The sequence below is a fragment of the Eschrichtius robustus genome, chromosome 10 (assembly GCF_028021215.1).
Source record: "Eschrichtius robustus isolate mEscRob2 chromosome 10, mEscRob2.pri, whole genome shotgun sequence".
Classification (NCBI taxonomy): Eukaryota; Metazoa; Chordata; class Mammalia; order Artiodactyla; family Eschrichtiidae; genus Eschrichtius; species Eschrichtius robustus.
In genome coordinates this window covers 62741949-62767039 of record NC_090833.1, presented here as the reverse complement: position 1 = coordinate 62767039, position 25091 = coordinate 62741949, and the positions used below count along the sequence as shown (strand labels likewise).

Sequence of the window (25091 nt, the reverse complement as noted above, 5' to 3'; positions counted from 1 at the left end):
CTTCTGTATGTGGTCACATTATCTTTAACAAGGGTGCCAAGGCTACACAATGCAGGAAAGATAGGCTCTTCAACAAATGGAGTTGGAAAAACTGGATATATGCATACAAAAGAATGAAGTTGAATTCTTACCTTAAACTACTTACAAAAATTAACTCAAAACTGATTAAACCCTTAAACATGAGACCTGAAAGTATAAAACTCCTAGAAGAAAACCTAAGGGAAAGGCTTCATGGCATTGGATTGGCAATGTTTTGTTTTGTTTTGTTTTTTGGATATGACACCAAAAGATCAGACAACAAAAGCAAAAAATAGACAAATGGGACTACATCGAACTTTAAAACTTCTGTGGAGCAAAGGAAGCAATCAACAGAATGAAAAGGAAACCTATGGAATGGGAGTATATCTGTAAACCACATATCTGAAAAGGGGTTAATATCCAGAGCACACAAAGAACTCCTGCAGCATAAAAACAGAAAGCAAATAATGGGATTTAAAATAGGTAAAGGACTTGAACAGACATTTCTCCAAAGAAGATACACAAATGACAAATAATCATATGAAAAGATGCCCAATATCACTAATCCTCAGGGAAATGTTAATCAAAACCACAATGAAGTATCATTTCAGACTTGTTAGGATGGCCACTATCCAAAAACATCACTCAATAAGAAGTGTGGGTGAGGATGTGGAGAACTGGAACCCTTGGCACTATTGGTAGGAATGTAAAATGGTGGTTATTATGGAAAACAGTACGGCACGTCCTCAAAAAAAAATTAAAAACAGGATTACCATGTGATCCAGCAATCCCACTTCTGGGTATATATCCAACAGAATTGAAAATAGAATCTCAAAGAATGACTTATGTTCATTGCAGCATTACAGCTTTCCTCAGCTATCCAAAAGTAGAACATTCCTATGAAACCTTTCCTAAGCTGAAATGTCATAAATGGTAGAAGCAATTACCTTTTTTTGTAAAAGGAAAAACCCTTTCCATATGTCTTTGGTTAGCAAAAACAGGTACAGTACTAGTGTAGGTCTTTTGTAAAAGCAAAAGCAAACTTTTGAAAAATGTGGGATACCTGTATTCACAATAGCCAAGAGGTGGAATCAACCTAAATGTCCAACAAGAGATGAAAGGATTAAAAAAATGTGATATGTGAAATGTGTGTATGTGATACACATACGGTGTAATATTCAGCCATTAAAAAAAAGGAAATTCTGTCATTGGCTACAACATGGACAAATCTTGAGGGCATTATGCTAAGTGGAACAAGCAAGGCAGAAAAACACAAATACAGTTGTCCCTCTATACCCACTGGGGATTGGTTCCACGACTCACTAAGGATACCAAAATCAGAGGGTGCTCAAGTCCCATAGTTGACCCTCTTTATCCATGGTTCCGTATCTGCAGATTCAACCAACTGCAGATGGCATAGTACTCTGGTATTTATTGAAAAAAACCCATGTATAAGTGGACCTATGCAGTTCAAACCCCTGTCGATCAAGGGTCAACCGTACTGCATAATTTTAACTTACATGAGGTATTTAAAGTAGTCAAACTCTTAGAAGCAAAAAGTAAAATGGTAGTTGCTAGGGGCTGGGGGAAGGGGGAAGAGGGGAGTTGTTCAATGAGTGTAGAGTTTCTGTTTCCCAAGATGAAAATGTTCTAGAGATCTGTAGTACAGCAAGGTACATGAACTTAACACCTCTGTACTTTACACTTAAGACGGCAAATTTTATGTTACGTGTTTTTTACCACAATAAAAAATTTCAGTTACCTCCTTTACTTTTAAAATGACCTGAATTTTTAAAATAATGTCTGCTGCATTTGAGGATGCTGAAATTCAAGGTAATTGAGCAGGTCAATGAAGCTGACTAAACATGGTTCCAATAAAAACCTGGTTGTTCCCTTGCTCAAAAAGATTATTTATACATTGGCTTCAGGATAGAAAATCTGCATAATACACATCAGTTAAGACATTTTTATTTTCATTTTTAAAGTCAGTGCTATTTCAATCTAAATATCTAATATCATTGATATCTATTGTACTTCAGAATTACATGTATACATTGAAAAATTAGATGAATTGAATGCATACATGATTAATTCCATGCAACCAAAAAGTATATACCTTAAAGACAGGCATAAGAATCTCAGATTGCTAGTGGTAAAAGAAACCACAGTTAATAATCAAGTCAGGTTACCATATGCTATGAGACTTATACGTGGACTCAAGGTTGATGACTCGCCCCAAATTGTATCACCACTGAGTGGCAGAAACAGTACTGACACCTCTATCTTCTGGTTCCAATTCACTGATATTTCCACAGTACTAAAAAGTTGAGAAATATTACATTATGTTCTGATCAGAGTGGTATTAGCCTTTAATAGTCCATCAACACTTTCTGATGATAGTTTAGGATTGGATAAAAATGAATCATCTTTTCAAAAAAGAAACAATTCTACTACTTGGATTAAACAGGCACTGACCTGAGTAAGCATTCATGAACAGTTCGACCCTATTACATTTAATGTCATATTTACTTTGATCTAAATTCAACAGATATTTTACAGGCAAGAATCACTTCTCACATTTTGCTCTTGAAGAATGGAGCCATGCAGGTATTACAATTACCTAAAAGTTGTTCACCTATTCAAAAAGGTAGCTGAGAATAAAAATACATTGCTGATTTCTATTCTTATCCTCTTATATTCTCTTACACCTGAAAATCACTGCTGCCAGCTTAAATGGTTTGCAAATAGCTGTTCTCTTGCAGTAAAAATTAGCATAAATTCAATGTTAATTCATCACTTTTAGCTTTGAAGGACCACAAAATGAGGGTGATAAAAACAGATGCCTGGCATATGGCAACAGATGGGTCACCACATTTAAAAAGAGCTACTGGGAATAGGATGGTTCACTTTTCTTAATCCTTATCACATAAGGTGAGAAGGATGGAAAAAAAAAAAAAACAATCAAGGCAATGCAGTCTTAATTGGGTCCTAATTTTCCTACAGTTTTAAAATGTCCTCTTAACATATAGGACTTAGAGTTTTCCAGTATGTTTTATGTCATAGTATTGTCCATAACCATGTAGAAAAATCCATAATAGAAAGAGCCAAACAAATATAGGTAGAAACCTACGATAGCTACTGGCAAAAGAAATGGTTGCTGGTGGCAAGAAATATTGGAACAGATGGCACATGATGAATTCATCAGGACATGTCCAGACACCCGGCTTCGTAATAATACCAAATGGTACTATTTTTACTCAGATGATGCCTTATCCTAACATTACACTGAAAATTTCATCTATGAAGCATTTATAGTTTTATAATTATATGTGCCGTTTTTTATAAATTTGAAATGAGAATGATGCTTATGAAAAAACTTTGACTTAGTACCTATAAAACAATACAGAGATACCCCAAGATGGGATGCTTGCATCTAAACTACTGTTCCTTTCTAAGAGATAGTCCATCATCTATGGGGTTGGCTCCATAAATACCATTCGTCAACTCAGATGATAAAAAAACCCAAAGTATTTATATTCACACATGTTATGGTAAATAATAGCTGGATTTTATACAAGTGTTTGCCATACAATTGGCAAAGGTGATGCCAAATCTTATATTTTTCCTTGGGTGTGACTTTTCTAAATAAGGCTCTATTTGGGTTGATTTGCTCGCTCTCTATTAAAGAAAATATATAATTCTAACTGAAATAAAATCCTTGAAGAATTTTCTGAATTTAAAACTTGAAAGCTTATCTTATAATACAGAATAGAAGACAAAACTACTATAATAACACCTCAAACTTTCACTGAAATATCACTAGAATTTGAGATTATTGCCTGCTAATTAAAATCCTGGTGGATGCAATTTAAAACATAATTGGTGATGTGCCTAGGTTCCTCTAAAAGTAGAAAAAAAGCCTATTTTCTTTTCCCACTGTCTATCTCCTGATTCAGAAATGTAATTCTTGCAATCAACTAAAACTTGACATTGCTCCCTCCTAACAGTCTGTATGTGCAGCTTTTATAAACTAATCAGAGTGATTCCCATTGCCACTCTATTTCAATAATAATAATAGCATCTTTCTAGGCTGGTTTTGCAACGATCAGAATTTACTGCTCAGATAAAGAGCAGCTGGAGGTTGTATATTGAATTCTGGGAAATAAGCATAGGTACCGTAAGTGAAGCCCTGTGATTGATGTCAGAAATAGGAGGAATCCTGGTAGCAATGCATTTTAAAGGTAGTGGAGGTTTTTGTTTTGATAAAGTATTCGCTGTTTTGATTTTTGTCTTATTGTTTTTGTAATCCCACACAGAAATTTTTAATTAACTCAAGGTAACTTCCATAGTGACAACAAAGAATTCCACCAATAATAATAGCATACAAAATAATGGCTAGTCTTTAATAAAGCACTAGTTCCAAGCACTATGATGAGTATATATATATATATATATTTCACCTAATCTCTACAAAACTTTAAATGATAGATACTGTTATCTTCAAACTGTACCTCAAAAAGGATCTGTAACTTGTCAGCTTCACACAATTAATAAGTGATGGAGTCGGGATTCAGACTGAGATCTATCAGGCTCTGAAGCCCTTGTGCTTACCTGCTTCTTTTCTCCTTTGCAAGGGATAAGAAAACAGGATTCATGCACCCTTTAAAAAAACAAACTACTCAATATTCAGTCTGACAAAAGAAAAAGGAATCAAGAGTTGGAAAATCATGTTGCAAAAGGAATGACATTAATTCTCCCTGCCTAGGAATTATTAGGGAAATAATCTGAAATGTTACATCATCAACAAAAATACAAGAAGCAAGTTAACTATCCAATATTAGAGAAATGCACACAAAATTGAATATTTTTCAGGCAATACAAATTAAGTTCAGAAAAATCATATAGGAAAAGGTTTATGATACGATTTTGAGCAAAAAACCAGGGTCTACAAAAAAGTAAGATATAAGGTATATATTATAACTTCAACAACGCAAAGGAAAAATTACAGAAGAAAAATACTTTAATAAGATAAAAATGTTACAACAGTGGCTTCAGGGTAATGTAATCATGTTTTTTTGGTCCCTCCCTCCTTTCCTTATATTTTATGTACTCTCTAAAATATGTATCAGGAAAGTATATTACATTTTAATCAGAAAAACCCTTAATTTCAAAATAAATCAAACAATCCTAAACATAGAGAATTGTATAAATAGCTGTTCATCGGTAAATGTCATTTGGATGATTAAAACATACTTATTTTGTTGTTGTTGTTTAGAAAACGTCAACATGCTAATAAAGGCAACTTAAATTTATTGAGGACATATATTATAATCATAAAATCTGTGTACTTATGAAATTATATCTAGTAGGAAGAAAACAAACAATTTGGACATATTTGTGTCTCGAATGAATATAATCCTTTCTCCTTCCTTGTTCCAAAAATATTTTTGTCATTTTTTATTCTGTTGCATACTTTCATTCCTCGGTAATAAACAGCATGCTTTATTGTTAATGAGTATTTCAAAAGGACAACATACTTTAAGGATCCCATAATATAAAACACATGGAAACCATTTAGTTCTCAAGAAGACAACTATAAGAAAAAAATAGAGTAAGTATTAAAAAAATATAACACAGCTTTCATTATATAAATTCTCTAAAATAACAACTACTGTTGGTCCTTATTACCTATCAAATTGTATTCAAACTTCTTAGAATAGTATTTTCTGTTCATTGGGAATATTTTACCAGTCCAATCTTCTTTTCATTAGCTCCAACATAACCTTCCCATCTCCCTCAATCACTCTCACAATCATTACTGTTGCCTAGGCAGTCAGTGCTTATAACCCCAAACTTGCTAAAGCTGTTACTTCTACCTACTGTTACCCTCCTCTGTAATAACTTTTAAGAGAGCTTTATTCATTTATTCCTCCAATACTGAGCTCTTACAGTCTGCTAAATTCTAGAAATGAAATAATTGAACAAGGTTCTAGCTACGAGAGAACTTATAGTCTCATGAGGGACATAAAAAACAAACAAAATACAATATTATCAATGGTATGACTTGAAGGATAAAAAGTCAGAGCTAACTCGATGAGGTGTGAGGGATAAGGGTGGAAGAGGAAGAAAGAGCCAGGCAAAAGGAATGGCACGTACAAGTGTCCAGAGACAAGAGTATATACATAGCACATTTCAGGAGCTGAGGTGGGGTGATACATTATGATGTAAAAGACAAGCGCCTAGGCACAGTATTAAATGGTTACGATATAATTTGTTTCGAATAAAAATTGCATTTTATTATGGATCATGAACCTTTGGTATGAGATCAGAATTTTCAATACTATGGAAGTTAAATATTGCTATTGTTTTAGTAGTAACCTCATGCCTTACTTACCTGATTGATTTGCAAGTTCCGTGAAATTCATGTCTTCAAATTCATTTGTATTTCTTCTGGGGTTTACACAAGAGTGGGATATAGTTGATGCTTTAAAATGTGTTGCATTTACTTGATTTCTATTATAGAAACATTTCTATAAGCAGAGATGGGGAACAGTGTCCAGGGTGGACATTTACATAGTTAAATGGCGTGCAACTGAGAGTTTCCGTCTGTCCTTAAGGCCCAACAAGGAGTGAGGATTTGGAAATATGTATATTTACTATAGATATGCATCATAAGTGTTTAATTGGAACAACTAAGATTTTTGGCTGGGGCAAAATTAATTTCATGTGTAAGGTCAAGAGATGGAAAATAGATTCTTGTTAGACTCATTTCCAAGTGCGTGAATCAGATTGACATTCTTAGTATGTACTTAACTTATTTTATTTGTTCTCAGAAGCGTTAGTGCCTTTGAGTAGCACCAAATTTTGCTTACCAAAAGGCACTGGGTTTCATGTAGATAAAAATTTCAAGTTATTTGATCCTATTGACACAAAATCAAATCAAAGATGTGAAAAAATAAAAAGCAACAGTGCATTTCTCCTTAAAGAATATTGGGTGAAATCCAAATAGAATCAGTTTGTCTTAAGACTGAAAGCAAACAAAAATAACACAACACTTAATGTTAGGAAATTACTGAGCAGTCCCAGTAATGATGTCTGGACTTTTGGAATTAAAGTGTAAATAGAAATGCATCTCCTCTATTTGTATTGGCTATTCCATGGCATCCTGAACAATCAGTTTGGAAAGTGGGAAATCTGGGCTTGTCTTAATCTACTGTAAATCACTCTGTCTCCGTATCTCCACGTCCAACTCAGCAATGTGATCATTTGGTAGTGCTCCTAGGAGACTTAATTAATGGTTAGTGGTTTTAAATAAAAGTATTACAGACTCTAACAATAATCATTTTAACCCACTTGCTTATCAATGCCAATAAGATAACGTGGTTGTGCTGTGATTATTTGAAAGTCTCCAACACAAAAAGTAGTATGCATTTGTGGCTTTAGCCTTGTTTTTTTTATTTACTGACTGCTAATGACAGTATTCTGAACACATTTCGTTTATTAATTAAATCAAAATGTTTGGGGAATTCCATTTTGTGCTGGCACCACCCTTCAAATCATGTTGATTTTCCACATCTAGTGCCAAGTAAAGTTACGGTTCACTAAAAAGATTGCTTTGTTTGTGCCTGGGAGGAATACTGTTTAAAGAAATGTTTTCACTGTGTCTTCTTAACTTCCCTTTAAAGTTATAGTACACGTTAATATAATACATGACAACCATTAAGATCTCAAAATTCCTGATCTTATCATGTATGAATCCATATGAGACTTCAACTGCAACAGTGTAGAAGTAGTCAGTTGCTTCACTGAACAAGTTTCCCATCTTCTATGAAATTGGTCTCTCTTAATCCCACTTATAAATGTAAATCGTAACATGGTTGGAAAGGAGGGCAGTTAAAAATTACTGCCAGTGAGTAACATGAACAAGTGCAAAAAATGCTTAGCAGGACACACAGGATGTTCATCAAACTCCACTCCAAAGTACAGATCAAGGTCATGGACATTACTATGCTGATAAAAATCAACTCAGACGATAACCCAAAGAAATCATACCAATATGGACATCTAAGAAAATAGTTTCATTTTACATTAAGCATACTGATAAGGAGAATCCAGGTTGCATTTCCCTATGGTACCAGATTATCTTGAAGTAGGATGCATGTTGGTAGACGTGGCAGATATTTGTATAATTTCCCAGGCTACTGAAGGATGGTGGTTGGAGGGAGGGGAACGGGACTGAGTGGGGGAAATTTCAAGATCCATTTCTAAGTCCTTATGTAAGTTTGGTCCCCATAAAAAACATGCGGGCTCATCATCATGAGTCCAGTGTCTACCAGAATAATCCGTGTCATATTCTAGTTCATTTTTCCCCACTGACAGAAACACACATAGAGAGAAGACCCTAAATCTCATCTCTTCGTTATCCTGACTTTCTTCTCGCATATTTATTCTGGCGTTCCTAAACTAACTTTTAAAAACTTTCAAATAAGGAATAATTGGAACAAGTATTACTTTATAAAGCAAACACAAAACAAATTTAGAAATTGAACTAATAAACTCAAAATTAAGAAGCACAATATAGAAGTTAAAATTCTGTTTCATTTCATCAGGCTTGTCAGGGCCATAGTTCCTGGCAAACTCTGAACATAGCCAGATTAAAGGAAAAACAAGTGGATAATTTTCAAGAGTTAATTCAACAAATGGATTTTACTATTCAATATAATCCCCAAAAGGAGCTTGTCTGAATTTTAAGAACTAAATTTAACGTAGCACATAGTGACAGTCATAGCATAGCTTGATTTATTACTTCCTTGGCCAAGCAAGTATAATATCAGGCGGAAGCCTATTATTGGTCACATTTACTGGGCAAATACTATATTCTAGCAAATACATGCTGTAAACATGGTATAACAGCATATGCTGCAAATGTTACATTCATTGTCTAATTGTTGTAACCTCATAACCCCAGGACTGAGGAAAGAAGGTAGCATATGAGAAAATGCTTTGTAAACTATTGTGTACAGTGCAAAATAATGACTCCTAGGAGAAATCTTTTCTTAGACAAAAATGCTAAAAGATATTTCCTTTTCCTGTGTCCTCTTCTCTCTTCTTCCTCACTTAACAAAACTGGCTCCCAGCATCCTTGCCCCCATACAGCTTAAATGGTAGAAGGTGATAGTGCTGTTAGTGTAGCCAACGTTCAAAGTGCATTTACTGAATACCACCCACGGTCCAAATCTTCCAGTTACTCTTTCATTTTTTTCATATGGATCACAAGCTCTGGCTCAAAAGATGATTTTGTGAGAACAGAACTTCTGACATTAAGTCAATAGGAAGGTGGGAAATTGAGGGCATGTTCTTCTAATTGCCCCTACTATGCTTCAGGTAGGCCCACTTGTATTATTTAACCGAATGCTGGCCTGAGGTAGGCTTCTGATTGATGCGAGGTGGCCACCTGTAGTGCTCTGTTAAAAAATATTCTTAGGACAGGTCTAAACTCAGCAGGAAAAAATGATGTAAGTCATTAATTATGACTACTGTATATAGGAGAGAGGAAGGACAACATTTATAATTGTTCTTGTTTTTGAGAAATGCTCACTGAAGTGTTATATCTAGAGATAAAGTAATATCATGTCTGCAACTTTTAAGTTGAAGAATGTTTAAGGAAAAGTGTGTGTGTTTGGGGGGAAGAAAGAGAGAGAGAGAGAGGAGGGGGAGGGGAGAGAATGAGAAGGTAAAGGTAACGTGGGAGAGTCTGGGTGGGGTATATAGTGATGTTTGGTACTGTTTTTGTAGCTTTTATGTAAAGTCCAAAATTATTTTAAAATGATTTTTAAAAATATTTTTTAAAGTATTTAAATATTTAAATACGTAATATTTAAATATTAAAAAAAGTTTTAAAAAATATTTCTCCACCTATTTGTACATTTTTCCTGCAGATAATATAAATAAGAAATATGAAGATTAAAAGCAGCAAAAGTCCATGTAGTATAGCTTCTTGCAAGGTGGTAAAACCAATGCCTTTGGGAAAGTGAATAGTATGTAAAAGTTCATGTAAGGACAAAAATATTCAGAAGGAAACCCATGCAGTTGCTGCTTTAGTAGCAATACTAGAATATTTGATAGCCATTTTTCATCTTTCAAATCTAGTTACTAATTAAAAACAGAAAAATAGGTTGATTCCTTGAAACTGTCTCCAATTCTAGAATCTTATCATGAATACTCAAGAAACCTAGCTTTTGTCATTCTGTCAATCTAACTTATCCATCTGGTCATCACTGATGAGGTTCACTTGCAAGTTTGCTAACTGTCTCAAACACGTCAGATACAGTGTGCCCAAGTGACATTGTAGTCCTAAGTTCCCAAGTCTATACTGAGGATGTGCTAAGGATAGTCGGAGAAGTAATGCCCAAACAATCAATGCTATCTGGGTACTAACGTAGGCTGCCAAAATAGACTATTATTTATTTTCAACCCAAACCCCATAGACTGTACCATATATCAATACGTACAAAATTATAAATGATGTCTCTTTTTCTTGTAAGTTCTTTCTTTTCACTCTGGAACTTCAAAACCTCATTCCTGAGTAGGAAAAGAGGATGGCAAAAACTATCAATAAAATGTGCATTTTCTTTGTGCACCTAAAAGAGAAGCAAAACAACTCTTCCATTTCTATGTGTTGCCAGTACCCCTGACAGCAATGGTTTCTGAAACTGACCATATCTGAGGATAGAGTAGGTCCTGCAACCAAGAAGAAATTCTGCTGTATCACTTCACAGCGGAAGAAAGGTTCCTTTCTCTTCTCTTCTCTTTTCCTTCCTCCCTTCCTCCCCCTCCCCCCCGCCCCCCCCCCCCCCCCCCGCTTCTTCTTCTTCTCTCCCTCTCTCTTTCTAAGTCAAATGTCACAATAACAGGTAATAGGAAGAAAAATGTTTTAGTCTTTCTTAACCAAGAACCCAAATTCCAGGTGACTGGAAGTGGCCGGTGGGAAGCAGAGGAGGGATTGGGGTTCTATGTTCCTGTCCAAAAAAGCAATATTGCTAATGCATTCCAAACCCAAAAATTAGAACCAGGACTAAGGTGTACTTTAATTTACACATTCAACAAATGCTGAGTCCCTAAATGATTGGGTGTTAGAGAAACACAGCATTGATTAATCATAGCTTCTGCCCTCAGGGTGATTATAGGGAGGGAGAAAAAGACAGCAGTTTTATTAACCAAGTTGAAATATACAGCTGAAAATTTGGCACAATACTAAAGTGACAAATGAAGTCATGTACATAGGATTTTGTCAGACTTTCACCTTGCGGAAATCTGTAGCCCCAGAGACTTATAAATATATCTTAAATAATCATGTGCTTTTACTGCAGAAAGATTGTGTCAATGAACGATATTTAAAATGCCATTAAATCATTAAGTTTTATAGTGTGAGTATAAAATCACTGATCTAAGTGATTAAATTGTTGGCTCTGTGTATTATTTTTTGCACTACTGTGTAATCATCACCTTGTAAGATGGTAGAAGGCTGGAGTATGGTTTCAGATTCTTACCCATGAAATCCAAAAAAGGGCTTTGTCTGTAATCAGTTATTTCTTATCCTTTTCTGTATTCTGAGCAGTGACTACTTTTCTCTCTTAAAACCTATGTGAACATCTATCAGAGTCTTAATATTTTCTACCCATCTGTTTCTGGCAGGAGGCATAAGGCTCATAGGAGGAGACAGTGGAATGCTTGGTAAATGTTTCTGAGAGTAGACGTCCGCTCCATTACCTTCTTGTGGTGGTCTTGCCCATGATTAGCATCAGCCACTCTAAGATCCTGAGGGGTCAGCTGGTTTTTAATTCACCTTATTCAACAGAAAGGACTCGCCAGAGTTGAAGTGGTCATTTCTTACTTGGGCACTAATCATTCCTGGTGTTGCTTCTGTGCTGGGATGCTCAATGCCAAATTTAGCAACCCAGATGTGGTTTGTCCAGGACAAGAAGTTATTTTACATGTAGCCATGCCCCTCCCCCTTCTTCTATGAAATATAATAAAAGGACAGAAGAGAAAGACAATAGGACAACTTCTAATCTCATCTTTTCCTATAAATATGAAATAGTTAAGCCATTAGTCAAATGAGAAAGACAAAAAAACTAATGCTTAATGAGTGCTGACTGTTTAGTAGGCAGACTCCCAGCTACTTTATGTATATTAAACTCATTATGTGATTAAAGACACATAGCTGGTAAAAGGCAGGGCTGTGATTCCTTGACTTCACCTTTACCTATTCTAAAGCCCATACTATTTTATTTTCTAAAATTCTGCCTATTTATACTTTTTCTTATCAAAATACAATGTATACTTAGTGCAGATAAAGTAAATAGAACAGAGCACAACAGAAAAAATTTAAAATGTCATTCATAACCCCACCATCCAATGATTCCCTATAATGTTCACAGTAGTATTTGATTCCAGCCTGTTGTTCTAAGCATGTATGTAAATATCTATAACCATTTTCTCTCTTCCATAAATAATCTTACGATATAATTTTAATAGCTACACAAATTTCTATCATATGCAGATAAATAGCCTACCTACCATTATTGGTCATTTAGATTATTCCATTTTTTTTTCAATCATACATAATACCAAAGGTACACACGAACTATATTTTTGTACAAATTCATTATTATTTTCTTAGGGTAAATTTTTATATTTATCTTAAGCATTACTGACACCAGAATTGCTGTGTTGAGTATCTTTTTTCCCCCTTTTTAATTTTTATTTATTTATTTTTGGCCGAGCTGTGGCATGCAGGATCCTAGTTCCCTGACCAGGGATCGAACCCCATCCCCCTACAGTGGAAGCGCGGAGTCTTAACCACTGGACCGCCAGGGAAGTCCCCCCTCTTTTAAATACAGTGTCAGGTTTACCACTAAAAACGGTGCTTTGAATATACACTTCCGGCAACAGTGCAGGAGAGTGCCCACTTCTCCCCATCCTTGCCAATACATGGCATTGCTGTTCTTTTTTTCATTTTGCAAGAAAGGCTTTTATTTTAGTCATGTACATATCAAACTAGGAGAAACTCACTGAGCTTTCACTGTATTTTACACCTGATAGAGCATCCATCTTAAGTTATAAACTCACGGCTTGTAGGCAACAGGCTGGAGCATTTTTTTTTTTTACCTCTTGTTGAATGGTTATAGTTTTGTCTTTTTGATGAACAACTGGAATTGCCAGTTAACAAGTATAATAAATAGAAGTGTCTGAAAATGGCATGGTCTGCCTTGGGAGCCAGTGAAGTCCCCATCACTGAAGAAATTCATCAAAGGATGGATGATCAATGGGTGAAGATGCCAGTGGGGAATTGGTCTAAAAGCACCAAGGAACCTCTAAAGTTCTTTCCCACCCTAGGGTCCTACAATGGTCTTTCCTATTTCTAGAGATTATTGACTCTGTCTTTTTGCCTCACCAACTGCAGTATGTTTTTATACAAATAGACTCTAACTGCTGTCCTTTGCCAGTAATCCATCCAAAGTGGGAGCACTGTAAGTTGTGTTTTGAAGCTATAGATACATATTCAATACCAGAGTATTTACTGAATCTAGAAAACTAGCTGCAACATGAGTTCCTGAGAGTCTCAATTTTAAAATTATACACACACATATGCCTCCACAAATATATGTCTATAATTATAGCTAAAGGTATATAAGAAACTATAGGTATACTTACATATATTCAGAAAATTTCTAGGAGGATACATAGAATATTATTCATAGTAGTTGTCTCTAGGGATTGGAAATTGGGAAAGGGGATGTGGGGAACCTTCATTTTCCACTTTAGATCCTTTTGTACTATTTGCATGTTTTAATAACAGCATGTATCACTTCAATTATAATAATTTAAACATTTTATGAAATTAAGGGAAAACCTGGAGACAAAATTAACATCACACCAATAAAGAGCTAGTAGTAGCTCTTTATGATTAAATTCTCAGCAAAAGAACTACAGGCAGTTTTGTGAATTGAGCAGCCGTGAAAGTTGGACTTTATCACCATGAGGAAGGACTCTCCTTCTCAATTTTGGTCTCAAGCTTTGTTTGGTCGGCACCACAACAACAAAATAAACGTAAATTTAGTTAAATGTCTTTTGCAGTAAATAAATAAATAAATAAATAAATAAATAAATAAATAAATAATCAGAGAAACTATTATAATCATATCCTGGGCTATCAATCCCTGAGTTGTGACATATATCTCACTGTTTGGGGTGCTGGTGTTAAAACCTTTCTATGTGTTTCCTGAGGTGGGTACTAATAGAGCAACAATTTTGTTCTGCTCCCAAATATATGGAAAGTCGAAGACTTACATCTCACATGCTCACTTCAGGCATCCTAATTTAAAATACAGAGAAAAAAAGAACATTCCGTAATTTTAATTACAAATGGATAATCTGATCATTTTTTACATAAAAATAAGCCATATTATCCAGAATGTTTTTTAAAAATTAAAAATTATTCTACAACAGCAATGTGATGCTGATAGTAGAGGGGGCATACATGGCAATGTGATGTGCCCCCTAGCACTTAGAAATGAGGGGAATTGATTATCCTCTGACAATCTGAAATCAATAATAAGACATCAGAGATCAAGACTGAAAACTCACCCTAAAGACGTCCAATATGACCAACTCCTGATTGATGAGATTAACATTTTGAAGAATAAGACGTGTCAGTTAGGATACAGGCTGAACAGCAGTGGACATGCTGGCAGACCCAACCAAGACAGTTAAGGGAAATGGCTGTCCTGGAGATGCCAAATGCAGCGCTGGGTCCTGTAGTGCCAGGGCACCACCAAATTCCTATCTCACTCTTGTGCTGATCCTTTGCTTTACCAATCTTCCAACTGTCCATAAAATGGGCCTTCAGGGAGGGGGCAAATTAGTAATATATTATAGTTCCAGTTTTTTGTTTTTTTTTAATAAATTTATTTATTTTGGCCGTGTTGGGTCTTCATTGCTGCATGCGGGCTTTCTCTAGTTCCTGCGAGCAGGGGCTACTCTTTGCTGCTGTGCGCGGGCTTCTCTTTGCGGTGGCTTCTCGTTGCGGAGCACGGGCTCTAGGCACGCAGGCTTCAGTAGTTGCAGCACTTGGGCTCAGTAGTTCTGGCTCGAGGGCTGTAGAGCGCAGGCTCAGTAGTTGTGGCGCACGGGCTTAGTTGCTCCGTGGCATGTGGGATCTTTCCAGACCAGGGATCAAACCCGTGTCCCCTGCACTGGCAGGCAGATTCTTAACCACTGTGCCACCAGGGAAGTCCCTAGTTCCAGTTTTATACATCACTTTGTTATGAGTCGATTTGAAGGATATTAATTATAGCTTCAACTAAAGAATCCAGTGTTCTGATTATGCCAGATCTCTAGGAGCAGAATCTGTTTTGTCATCAGGAGCCTTCCAAAGTCTGAACAAACCTAAGATTATGTTAGAATGGTATGTGATGGAGGAGAAGTACATTCCAATTTGAAGACTTACTTGAAGGTTATCTCTTCAGTAGAGGAATGACGTGTTCTGATTAAGTCAGATTTCTATGGATGGAATTTGATTCTAAAAGAACTATTGAATATTTGGATAATCATTTTTTATAAAAAGCAAAGTAATGATCTTTTCATTTTAATTAGTAACTAGCTGAGGTTCATATAAGAGAATTGACAGAATTAAGAAATATTAACTAAACATTTCTTAAACTCTATCAGGAATCTGTTTCTATTACCTAACAACCCACAGTGCTTACCTCACAAGTGGGTGAGGAGTGAGAATGAAATGACATAATACATGAAAACTGTTTACAGTGCCAACTGACATATTGTAATCATCCAGTAAATGTCAGGTGACATAATAAAATATTATTATGTAAAATAAGAAAAATGAAATCCAGACATTTTAAAATTATGTAAATGTATATGTGCCTATATATGCAGGCAAAGATGTAGAAAAAGACCTGAGAGGATTCACACCGAACTGTCAGCAGTGGTTTCTTTTGGGGTAAAGAGTAACATGGGGAAGATGTATTGGGAGTAGGCTAAAAGGGACTTTTGTTTCTCTTTATATCATATTTCTGGAAGTTTTATAATGAGAGCATATATTTAATTTTAAAAAGGAAACAATAACATTTTTAAAAGAATACCAAAAGACCCACTGGTAGTTGTGGGATGAAATCACTGTAGAAATATTCATTCACAATAAATAGGCACACTTCATGGTGCTGAGATATGGTACGGTTTGGGAGTAATTTGGATCCAGCAGATTGCCAGTGGTTCTTGTTTGAATGAATGGCTGGGAAGCCACTTACGGTGACCGAGTCAAATTATTTAACCCCTGTAAGCCATAGTTTCCTTATCTGTAAAATGAACATAATAGCTATATATAAACATCCAGCACAATGTTTAGCCCCTTCTTAAAAAGGAGAGTTATTTGGGTTTTATTTTAAAGTCTAAGACTGAGACTTTTGAAATATGTTTGAAAATATAATCTTTTCCTTATGAATTCTATGGATAGTTTACACCGAGCACAATTTGGATCAAGGTGTTTCAAGCACGCAGCTGGGAAGTCCTGGCAGGGGTCAGGATTCCCAGTTTCTACTACTTTCTAGTGAGTTATCTAAGACCCAAGCTTTATTCTGAACAGAATGTCTCAGGGAACTAACATGCTACCAATAGCAAGCTTTTTAAGCTCCAAGTCCTGAACACCGCTGAGCTCCACTACTGAGCTGGGAGCCTTGAACTGGTCAGGGCAGGGAATTCTTCACCAGCAGCTCTTGTGGAGTGGGAAGAAGTATTTATGAAGATGTGGGTGATGGAGGCAAAAAGAAAGGGTACAACTGCTGGAAACCAGGTGACTTTTGAATATATTCATCCAAATGTTGCGTGTTCCTAAGACAGATATCTTTAGTTCTTGTTCCTCCTTGAAGGGCTTCTGGTAAATAACCACATAGTTTACCATATTTAATGTTTTTAAATTCTGGAAGAAGATCAGATATGTACATTTTTCTCCTGGGTGTCAACATGAGCAGCAGTGTCCTCTAAACTTTAGAGTCTAAAGGATGAAATGTAGCAGCAGTCATGGTTTAAAGGTCAGATTGTGACCTCAACCTAGCTCATTCCTTTACTCTCTCAGTAGTCTTGAGCATTAACAGTAAACCTCAGTGCTTTATCTATAAAAATTGTTGTGAAATATATGTTTAGTTAAGATTCTTATAAGGTTTCAATGGGATACTACATATAAGTCCTTAAACTAACACAGTGCCTTGTACATAGAAAAGTCTCACTATAAGTAACCAAATACCAGTGTCAATTCCTCAGACTTCCTTAACTACCAGAGATTAGGTTCTACAATTCCTTAATCTGTGCTACTATACTCTGCTTGTACTGAAGCTGGGGAAAGGCTGCACATGTTTCTTTTTGGCATTTGCATGGAAAGGTAGTCTCTGCAGAAGATCTGATGACACGGGAAGTGCTATGAGAGTCAGTCTGGTAGAGGAGATGCCTGCACGTTCATTAGTCTCATCTAGGACTACTTGTGTAAGATCAACAGAACAGCCATGTAATTGACATAATACCTAATACTGTTATCATCCTTACTGCTTTTGACTGCATTGATAATAGTTGATGTTCTTGTATTATTTCATTGGATTCTTGTGATGCCTTACTAGAGATGCTTTTATCACTGTGTTAACAGAAAGCCAAGTCCTAGGGTGTTATATAACTTGCTCGATGCCATGTGCCAGTGAGTGAAAGAGCCAAGACTAGTAGGAAGGTCGCTGAGAGCTGGACAGGCCCTCCCACCAGGGAGGATGGACTAAAAGTCTCTTGTAAGGGTAGGGTTCGGAGCCTTGGCAACCTGGTGGGCCCTGTGGTTTCTTTGTACCCTGACTTGCTCTAGGTTTGACTGGAATCCCAGCTTGTCTGATTCCAAAGCCTACTTCCCCCAAACCAGATGTCTACCACTTGAGTAGTGAACGAACAAGCTTTAAAGACAACCAAAAAGGAATGCTCTTCAAAGAAAAACCAAAAAAAAAAAAAAAAAAAGAAAAAAGTAACAAATTCTCAGGGACCCCAGAGACTCCAGCCATGAATCCCAGATTCAGAAGTAGTATCTTCAAAAACAAAAGTCTTAATGTGTGAGAAAGTGTTTTAATTATGGCTCATTGCTATAAAATGGAAAGTAAACTGTATGTTTCTATGCTACCAAGGAAGTAAACATAATCTTTTATGAAAAGTTAAAAAATTCTCATAAAATTTGTGGTCTCTCAAGATCAGAGCAGTATGGTTGTATAACTTGAATGGAATGGAAGGTAATTCTTTCCATTCAACGTACATTCCTAGGGGACGGGGCAAGGCTCATCAGTTTTTGGCTATGTCACTGTTTTCAAGTTGTGTATAAATCTTCTGAATTCTATCTATGTGTTTCAAGCAAAGTAAAATTACTACCTTTGTCTGCATTGCTGTCAATCTTTAGCCACTATGTAAGGAAACATGTATCAACAAGATTTATTAGATTGAGTAAGTATTAATAACATTCCACGTGCAAAATGACAGAAGACGCCACTGTTTAAGAATCACATTTTCTCATCTCCTTGATGTCTTTATCACTAATGTTAGGCCCTTAATTTGCATAGCTATCAGCACTTTTAATTCCTTGTACAAGGCACATTTGCCATGACAAATCTCCTCAGCTTTATCTTTTAATCTCAACACTTATGTCTGATTTCCACTATGGCATCGTGTACGTGCTGACGTGCTGGTTTGCAATCTGTCTCTGGCAAAATTATATCCCCATTTTATCTTTTTAGCTATCTTGTGAACTCATCAAGGAAGACGCCTTCCACTTTACGGCTTCTCAATTATATACCTACGGGTTTTCCTTAAAGTTTTGTTCAATTGAAAAAAAAAAAAACTAAATGATAAAATAGTAAAAATACTATTGAAAGTATTATGGAACAAATGATAGAAAGCTCCTAGCCTACTCTGAATCATTTCCAAAGCAGTTGTGAAGTTAATGTAATGAAATTATGATCTCTTTTTGAGGAAATATAAAATAATTTTTTTTATTACAAAATAGGCAAGCCATTTAATACGGGGGTGGGGGTACATGGAAAAGATCAATAAGAGAAAATATTGATGAAAACCAAGTACAATTGTATCCTCAAAAATTTTGACATTTTGATTCATGTTCTTCTGGTATCATTTATGTGTGTTTGTGTCTAGCCCTATGTATTGCCTAGAAAACTTTATTAAAGCAAGAGTTGAGGAATCAGGTGGGGTATTTGAATGCTTTAATAGTAAGACAAGTAACTAGCTTGAAATTGTTTATCTCTCACTATTACACAGCTGCTGTGCAAATATGTAGTTGCTAAAAATATGGGATCAGGACACAATATCTTCAAATTAGTTATTCATAAAGGCACTGCATTAACCATTCCAGTGTGACACAGAATTGACTAAAATCTGGAATACGGCATCAATAGGTAGTATATACTTCATTTCAAACTATACTTTGATGACTGAACAGTAATTATCTAGGAAGGCAAACTTGGGAGGGTCCATTAGATCCCTTCTAATTCCAGGCTCTGATTCGTTAGTGATTGCCTTTATAATCTTATGCATTTCAAATTTTTTCCAGAGTAAATCAATGAAAATAATTTTCACCCTTAAACTAGAGGCATGATATGGACATTATTGAGATAGCACTAAAATCCTTTGAACATCTTGTAAAAGAAAAGTGCAGTATAAAATGTATTACTAAGTGGTAAACATTGACTCTGACAGAGATTATTTACATTTACTGGAAAAATATTTCAGATGTTATGAGGCATTCTAAAACTTAGAGCAGTATTTGATAAGTAATGCTTAAAGTCTTATTCTTAAGAAAATTTTGCAAAAAGAGTCTGCATAGACAGTGGGATGAAAAGTCCAAACATAGGACAGGACCTCTTCCGAAGACTGACTTTTTAAAGTAGCCATTTTGTACTATATTCCCAAGGTCTCCAGGCTGGCCTGGTACATTGTTGGCACTCAATAAATAGTTGCTGATTATTGAATGAACCCATATCTGAAACAACCCTTGACATGCATCCTGATGGCTTCTTTTTGTTGGTCCCTTAGTACTCTAGGGATTGTAGACTTACCACAGATTTATAAAAACTATTCTGTATTTTGAAGAGAAATTATTGGGATGCAGACGAGAATGGGGGAAAAGCACAGTACATGGAGTCAGATGATATGAGTTCAAATTGTGATTCTGTTGACTAATTAGCTATGTGACCTTGGCCTGATTTCTCAACCATCTCTAAGCCACAATGATCTCACTCGCAAAATGTGGATGAAAATACTTGTTTCCCAGTATGACCTTATGCTCAAATAATATGACAGATAGTAAAACACTGTCAATTGAAAAGTAGTGAACAAATATAATTGGGCAGACTTTGTACCAGAAGTCTGACATCTATTTCTGATTTCATTGTAAACTTCCTATGTGTATCCCTGCATTTGCTTATTGTCAAATTTCCTTATCTTTCAATTAAAAATAAAAAATATTTTACGCATTGGGAAAATGTGCTCCCTCTCCGGAACATCCTGAATGGTTACTTTGAATTGGCCTACTGTATCGAATATATGCCTGCAAATTTTCTTTTCCAATATTTTCCTTCCCACACCCTTTATTATGTATCGTGCTATTTATGTTATTAATAAGGGTTTCAAGGTGAAGAAGTCTGGCCACAGAAACAGTCCCCCGCCCACCCCCAACTTCAATCTCTTTCATCTTGCTTCCCTTCCACCTGCATCTTACAGACTTCAAGAGCATTGATTGTAATATTTACAGATAAGAGTTCAGGAAATGATTCATAAAACCATAAAAGGAGATGAGAGAGACAATGAGAAGATCAGGTGCATGTAAAGAAGCTTAAGTGTTGAGACTCCGTCCCTGCAAGTCTATGGTGCCTTGTGTCAGTGGTAAGTACATCCATCCTAATAGGCAAAGGAGGAAGGCTTAATTCCTGGAAGTCTCTAGAAAATCCTGTACATGGCTAAGGTGTTTCTTAGGAAGGAGTTCTGAGGGCAGGACCGAACGAAGCCTGATAACTCCAGACCATCCAGAAGAAAAATCTGTGAACAACTCAAAGTAATGAGCATGAAATGTGTGGTCAAGCATAAGATCAAGGAGGCTGACTCAATGCTCGTAGAAGAGAGCAGAAAAGAACATAAAACTCACAGGGGCATCGCCCAACTTCTCGACATGGGGATGCCAGGAGACAGGAAGAACTGCACAACTGCATCTGTTCCATGTTTATAACTAAACTGCCAAGTCTGCATAAAAACAAATCTGTTGCTTTGCAATTATGCTGAAGCTGGGGTTTTTAGTACCCGTAAGAGTTATGTAAAATGGGGGAAAACTGTCTCATTGGCAGGGGAATATACCTGTTTTCGATCCCTTCCCTCTAAACTCCCATAGCCAATGTTATCGTTTGCTCAATAAAGGAGACCTTTATTAGAGTACGGAGTTGAACACAAAACATCTGTTCTGGCATAAATTCTCCTAGGTTCATAGATAACTATGCTTCACGTAGAAAATATAATGAATAGTCAGTTTAATAATCTGCCCCTCCTGTTGTTGTTGTTGTTTCTGCTTGCTTTTTTAAAATGTATATATTTATATACCATAATCATTATACATAACAAGATCTGGCTTGGGGAAACAGATTTTTATTAACTCTGTGACATTTTCATTAAGAAAAATAGACAAGGCTAGAAAATGTCTTTTGTTGAAAATAACCAGATTTTTTTTACCCTACAAAATTCTTCAGCACACTTGGCTTGATATACTACAAATAATAAATGGCAAATGAGTGCAAGAGAGTTGAGAGCCCTAAATAGGCTCCTTGAACTTTTTGTTTTGTATTTTGAGCACCAGTTAATTACCAGGTATAGTCAACGCTTAGTCAATACTTGTTGAATAACTAACATGTGTAACCTGTGGTGTGTGTGTATATTTAGTGAAACATGAATAGAGTAATAAAATCATTTGCATTACACATGGTGTATGAATACACACACATATATGTACACACACATACATAGACCTATATATGTCTGTCTCTATATATTTGCATTCAAACTGGGAAGAAAATGGGTTCTTGAGACATAAAAACTAAAGTTCTTAAGTAGACCAGCTTAAAAGATCTTGAGAGAGGTTTTTAGAGCCCTTGTGTTGACAGTGTGGTAAAAATTCTGAGCATAGGACATGATCTCTGAAGAATGGCTTTTTGCACTAGTATATTTGCCAAGATTACTTTATGCTTGGAATTTATTCCCTCCCAGTGTTCCAACTGCAGAAAGAGTGGAGCTATAAAGTAACACTACCGGTTACTTCTTTTTCATGCAAAGCCCCAGTAGATAGGGTCATTTATGTAGAAGTGGCTAAGGCCCCAGATGTAACTTTCCTCCTTTCCAAGCTGGTGGAAAATGCTGTTGTTTTGTGGTCATCTTCTTAAAAGGATTAAGGAAGGAATCATTTCCTCCAAGCAGTTCATTGTACGAATAAACCAAGGTCCACAGAGGTTAAGTGACTTGCCTGAGTTCATGGTAAGTAAAGTGTCTCCCTCTAAGTACATCCGGAATAACAAGTATTCTCGGACCCTTCCTAGTCCCATTGTCCTCTTCTTAGGCTAACATTTGCAAACAGCACAGAAAACAATTGCAGATTGAGGACTGACGGGGGAGGGTAGGAAGTGGTCATTAGCAAATCCCTGGGCCTGGGGATCACCTGCTCTTTTGGATCAACCATGAGACAAGCTATTCATAAGGACATCAAGGACGAGTGGGCCATTGTTTTCAGAACCAGCTGTGGAGAATCAGCTCAACAGTGGCCTAGGAACTGCTCGGCTGCTGCACCAAGGGGCGGGGCGGTAGTGGTGGAAGAGGAGTGAGCCAGGAAGAAGGGCTGCAGGGACCCCGCCGCGCCACCTTTCGGCAAACCAGGAAGTATTTCTGCAGTAAGTGCAGCGGACCGAGGCACCTTTTGAACTGAAAGTGTGAACGGCGCACAGCAGGCCCCAGATGCGTGCAGTAACTGCAGACCCCCTCGGCGGGCTTGTGCCTGGGAGGCTGCGGACTGGCATCTCAATGGTCAGAGCCGGGAGCAGGGAGTGGGCGGGCGTCAGAAAGTACACAGAGCAGGGCAGGCTCTGCTGTCTTAGCAAACCGTGACCGAGCAAAGTCTCGGGTAAACAAGCTTCCCGGCTGCTGCCTCCAGATGCGCACCCGCCGCGCGCTCCCCTCCCCGTGTTTCCCACGCACCCATGGCTCGGCTCGGCCGCCCCGGCCGCCCTCTCTGCCCCCGCCCGCATCTTCCGATCTCCCCCCAGTGCGTCTGCGCGGGCTCCCACTCCCACAGCTGGAGAACCACACTCACCATCTCTTGCCTGAGGAGGTGAAGCTTGGTTTCCAGCCTCTCCAGGGCGCTACTGGAATGGCTAGGTGGTGGGGAGCCAGAGGTCGGGGAGGACGAAGAGGAGGATGACAGGGAGAGAGGGAAACTGCAGCTGCTGCTGCTGCTACTGCAGCCTCCGCCACCGCCGCCGCCGCTGCTCCCCCCGGCGGGGTCTCTGTCGCTTTCCTGGGGCACCGGCTCCTCCCCACGGAGCGAGCGCACTAGGCTCTCGGGCACTTTGCGCCCTAGCTTCAGCTCGATGTCTCGGAGGTCGGGCAGCGGGCCGTCGTCCATGACTTCTGAAGAACGATGAAAATGGTTATAAAACGCTACGAATGAGAGGCAGCAGGGGCCTCCAAGTCTGCCTGAAGATCTGCACGCCCCTGCCGAGCCCAGGTCTCTATCCTCGGCGGATCAAGCTCACGGTCCGCTCCATAACCGCCCGCGCGGTATCAGCCCTGAAATCCGCGCAGGATGGGCGGGTCGCCGCCGCGGTTCCCGGGGCGCAGTGACTCCCTCGACACTTATTAAGATTATAGAGCCCTCTTCATCCTCTTCCTTTTTGGCTACCCCACTGCAAAGTTGAGTTAATTGATATTGCAGAGAGGGGGAAATTCCAAGTACTAGAGACCGAAAGACAGGAGGGAAATGAAGTCTGCCTTAGCTCTGCGGGGGAAAAAATTCACATTGTTAAACCGTCCGTGCACATCCCAGCGCCGTTCACCAACTGCCCATCTGGTACCATGCGACACAAAATAATGATGCGGCCACACTCCAGGGTAGTTTCATTTTCCAGCCATATGTCTCCAAGCTTTCGGAATATCCTGGATTGTCAGAAATTATTTCTAGTCAGTGATAGAGGAGGTCGGTCTTGTGCATAGACGCATAGAAAAGAGAGTTCGCTTAGCAGGAGTTTAACGGCTTCCTCGATGCAGCACAAATTCCCTTCTTCCGATTTAGGCTGTTAGGTCCAAGTCATTGTGTTCCCCCAAGCCTCGGAAACTTTAAGCTCGGCTGGCAGGTGGACCAAACCAGGGCCAACCCCTGTACCGTAAAACACAGGCAAGAAGAGCAACGGAAAATTTCCTACCCCTGCTGCCAGTAGTAGTTTCAACATCCTGTTTTAGTTAGGAGTGCCTAATACGGGGATTAGATTTTCAGTTTTCCCAGCGAAATTGCCGGGTAGCTACAACGTTTAGGACTGGTAACCATAGCGGCAGAAGAATGACTTTAAATGTAGTGTCATTCCCTACCCCCCATCTTCCTAAATGACAAAAATTTAGCTTTAGAAGCCTTTCCTAATAATTTTGTACTAACATACAGTGTAATAATTTCACCAAAAGTTCAGTGAGAATGTGCAACCAAAGCTAATTGTCTTACCAAATGTTACATTGTCACCGCAAGCAGATGTGAAAAATTAAATAGCCAGAATAATCTATATGACTACTGAGGATGGTGGTGGATTTTAAAAGGAGAAAGTTGCTGAGATACTTATACTCAATATTCTCTGTCCATAATTAAGGTAAAACTAGTGAAAAGTTGTCTTTGATAATTTATCTATATTTTTCAACTATTTGAAAGAAACCCAAAGCCTGCCATCTATTGATCT

The 25091-nt window shown here is 37.6% G+C and overlaps 1 protein-coding gene across 1 annotated transcript in view; it reads right to left on the bottom strand.

The window, feature by feature from the left end:
- Positions 1 to 24489, bottom strand: part of LURAP1L (leucine rich adaptor protein 1 like) — a 46342-nt gene extending 21853 nt beyond the window's left edge. Inside the window, exon 1 of the mRNA XM_068553609.1 lies at positions 23465 to 24489. Coding sequence (XP_068409710.1) covers positions 23465 to 23776 — 312 coding nt within the window. The 5' untranslated portion in view covers positions 23777 to 24489. The remainder of the gene's footprint in view (positions 1 to 23464) is intronic.
- Between the last annotated feature and the right edge of the window lie 602 nt (positions 24490 to 25091).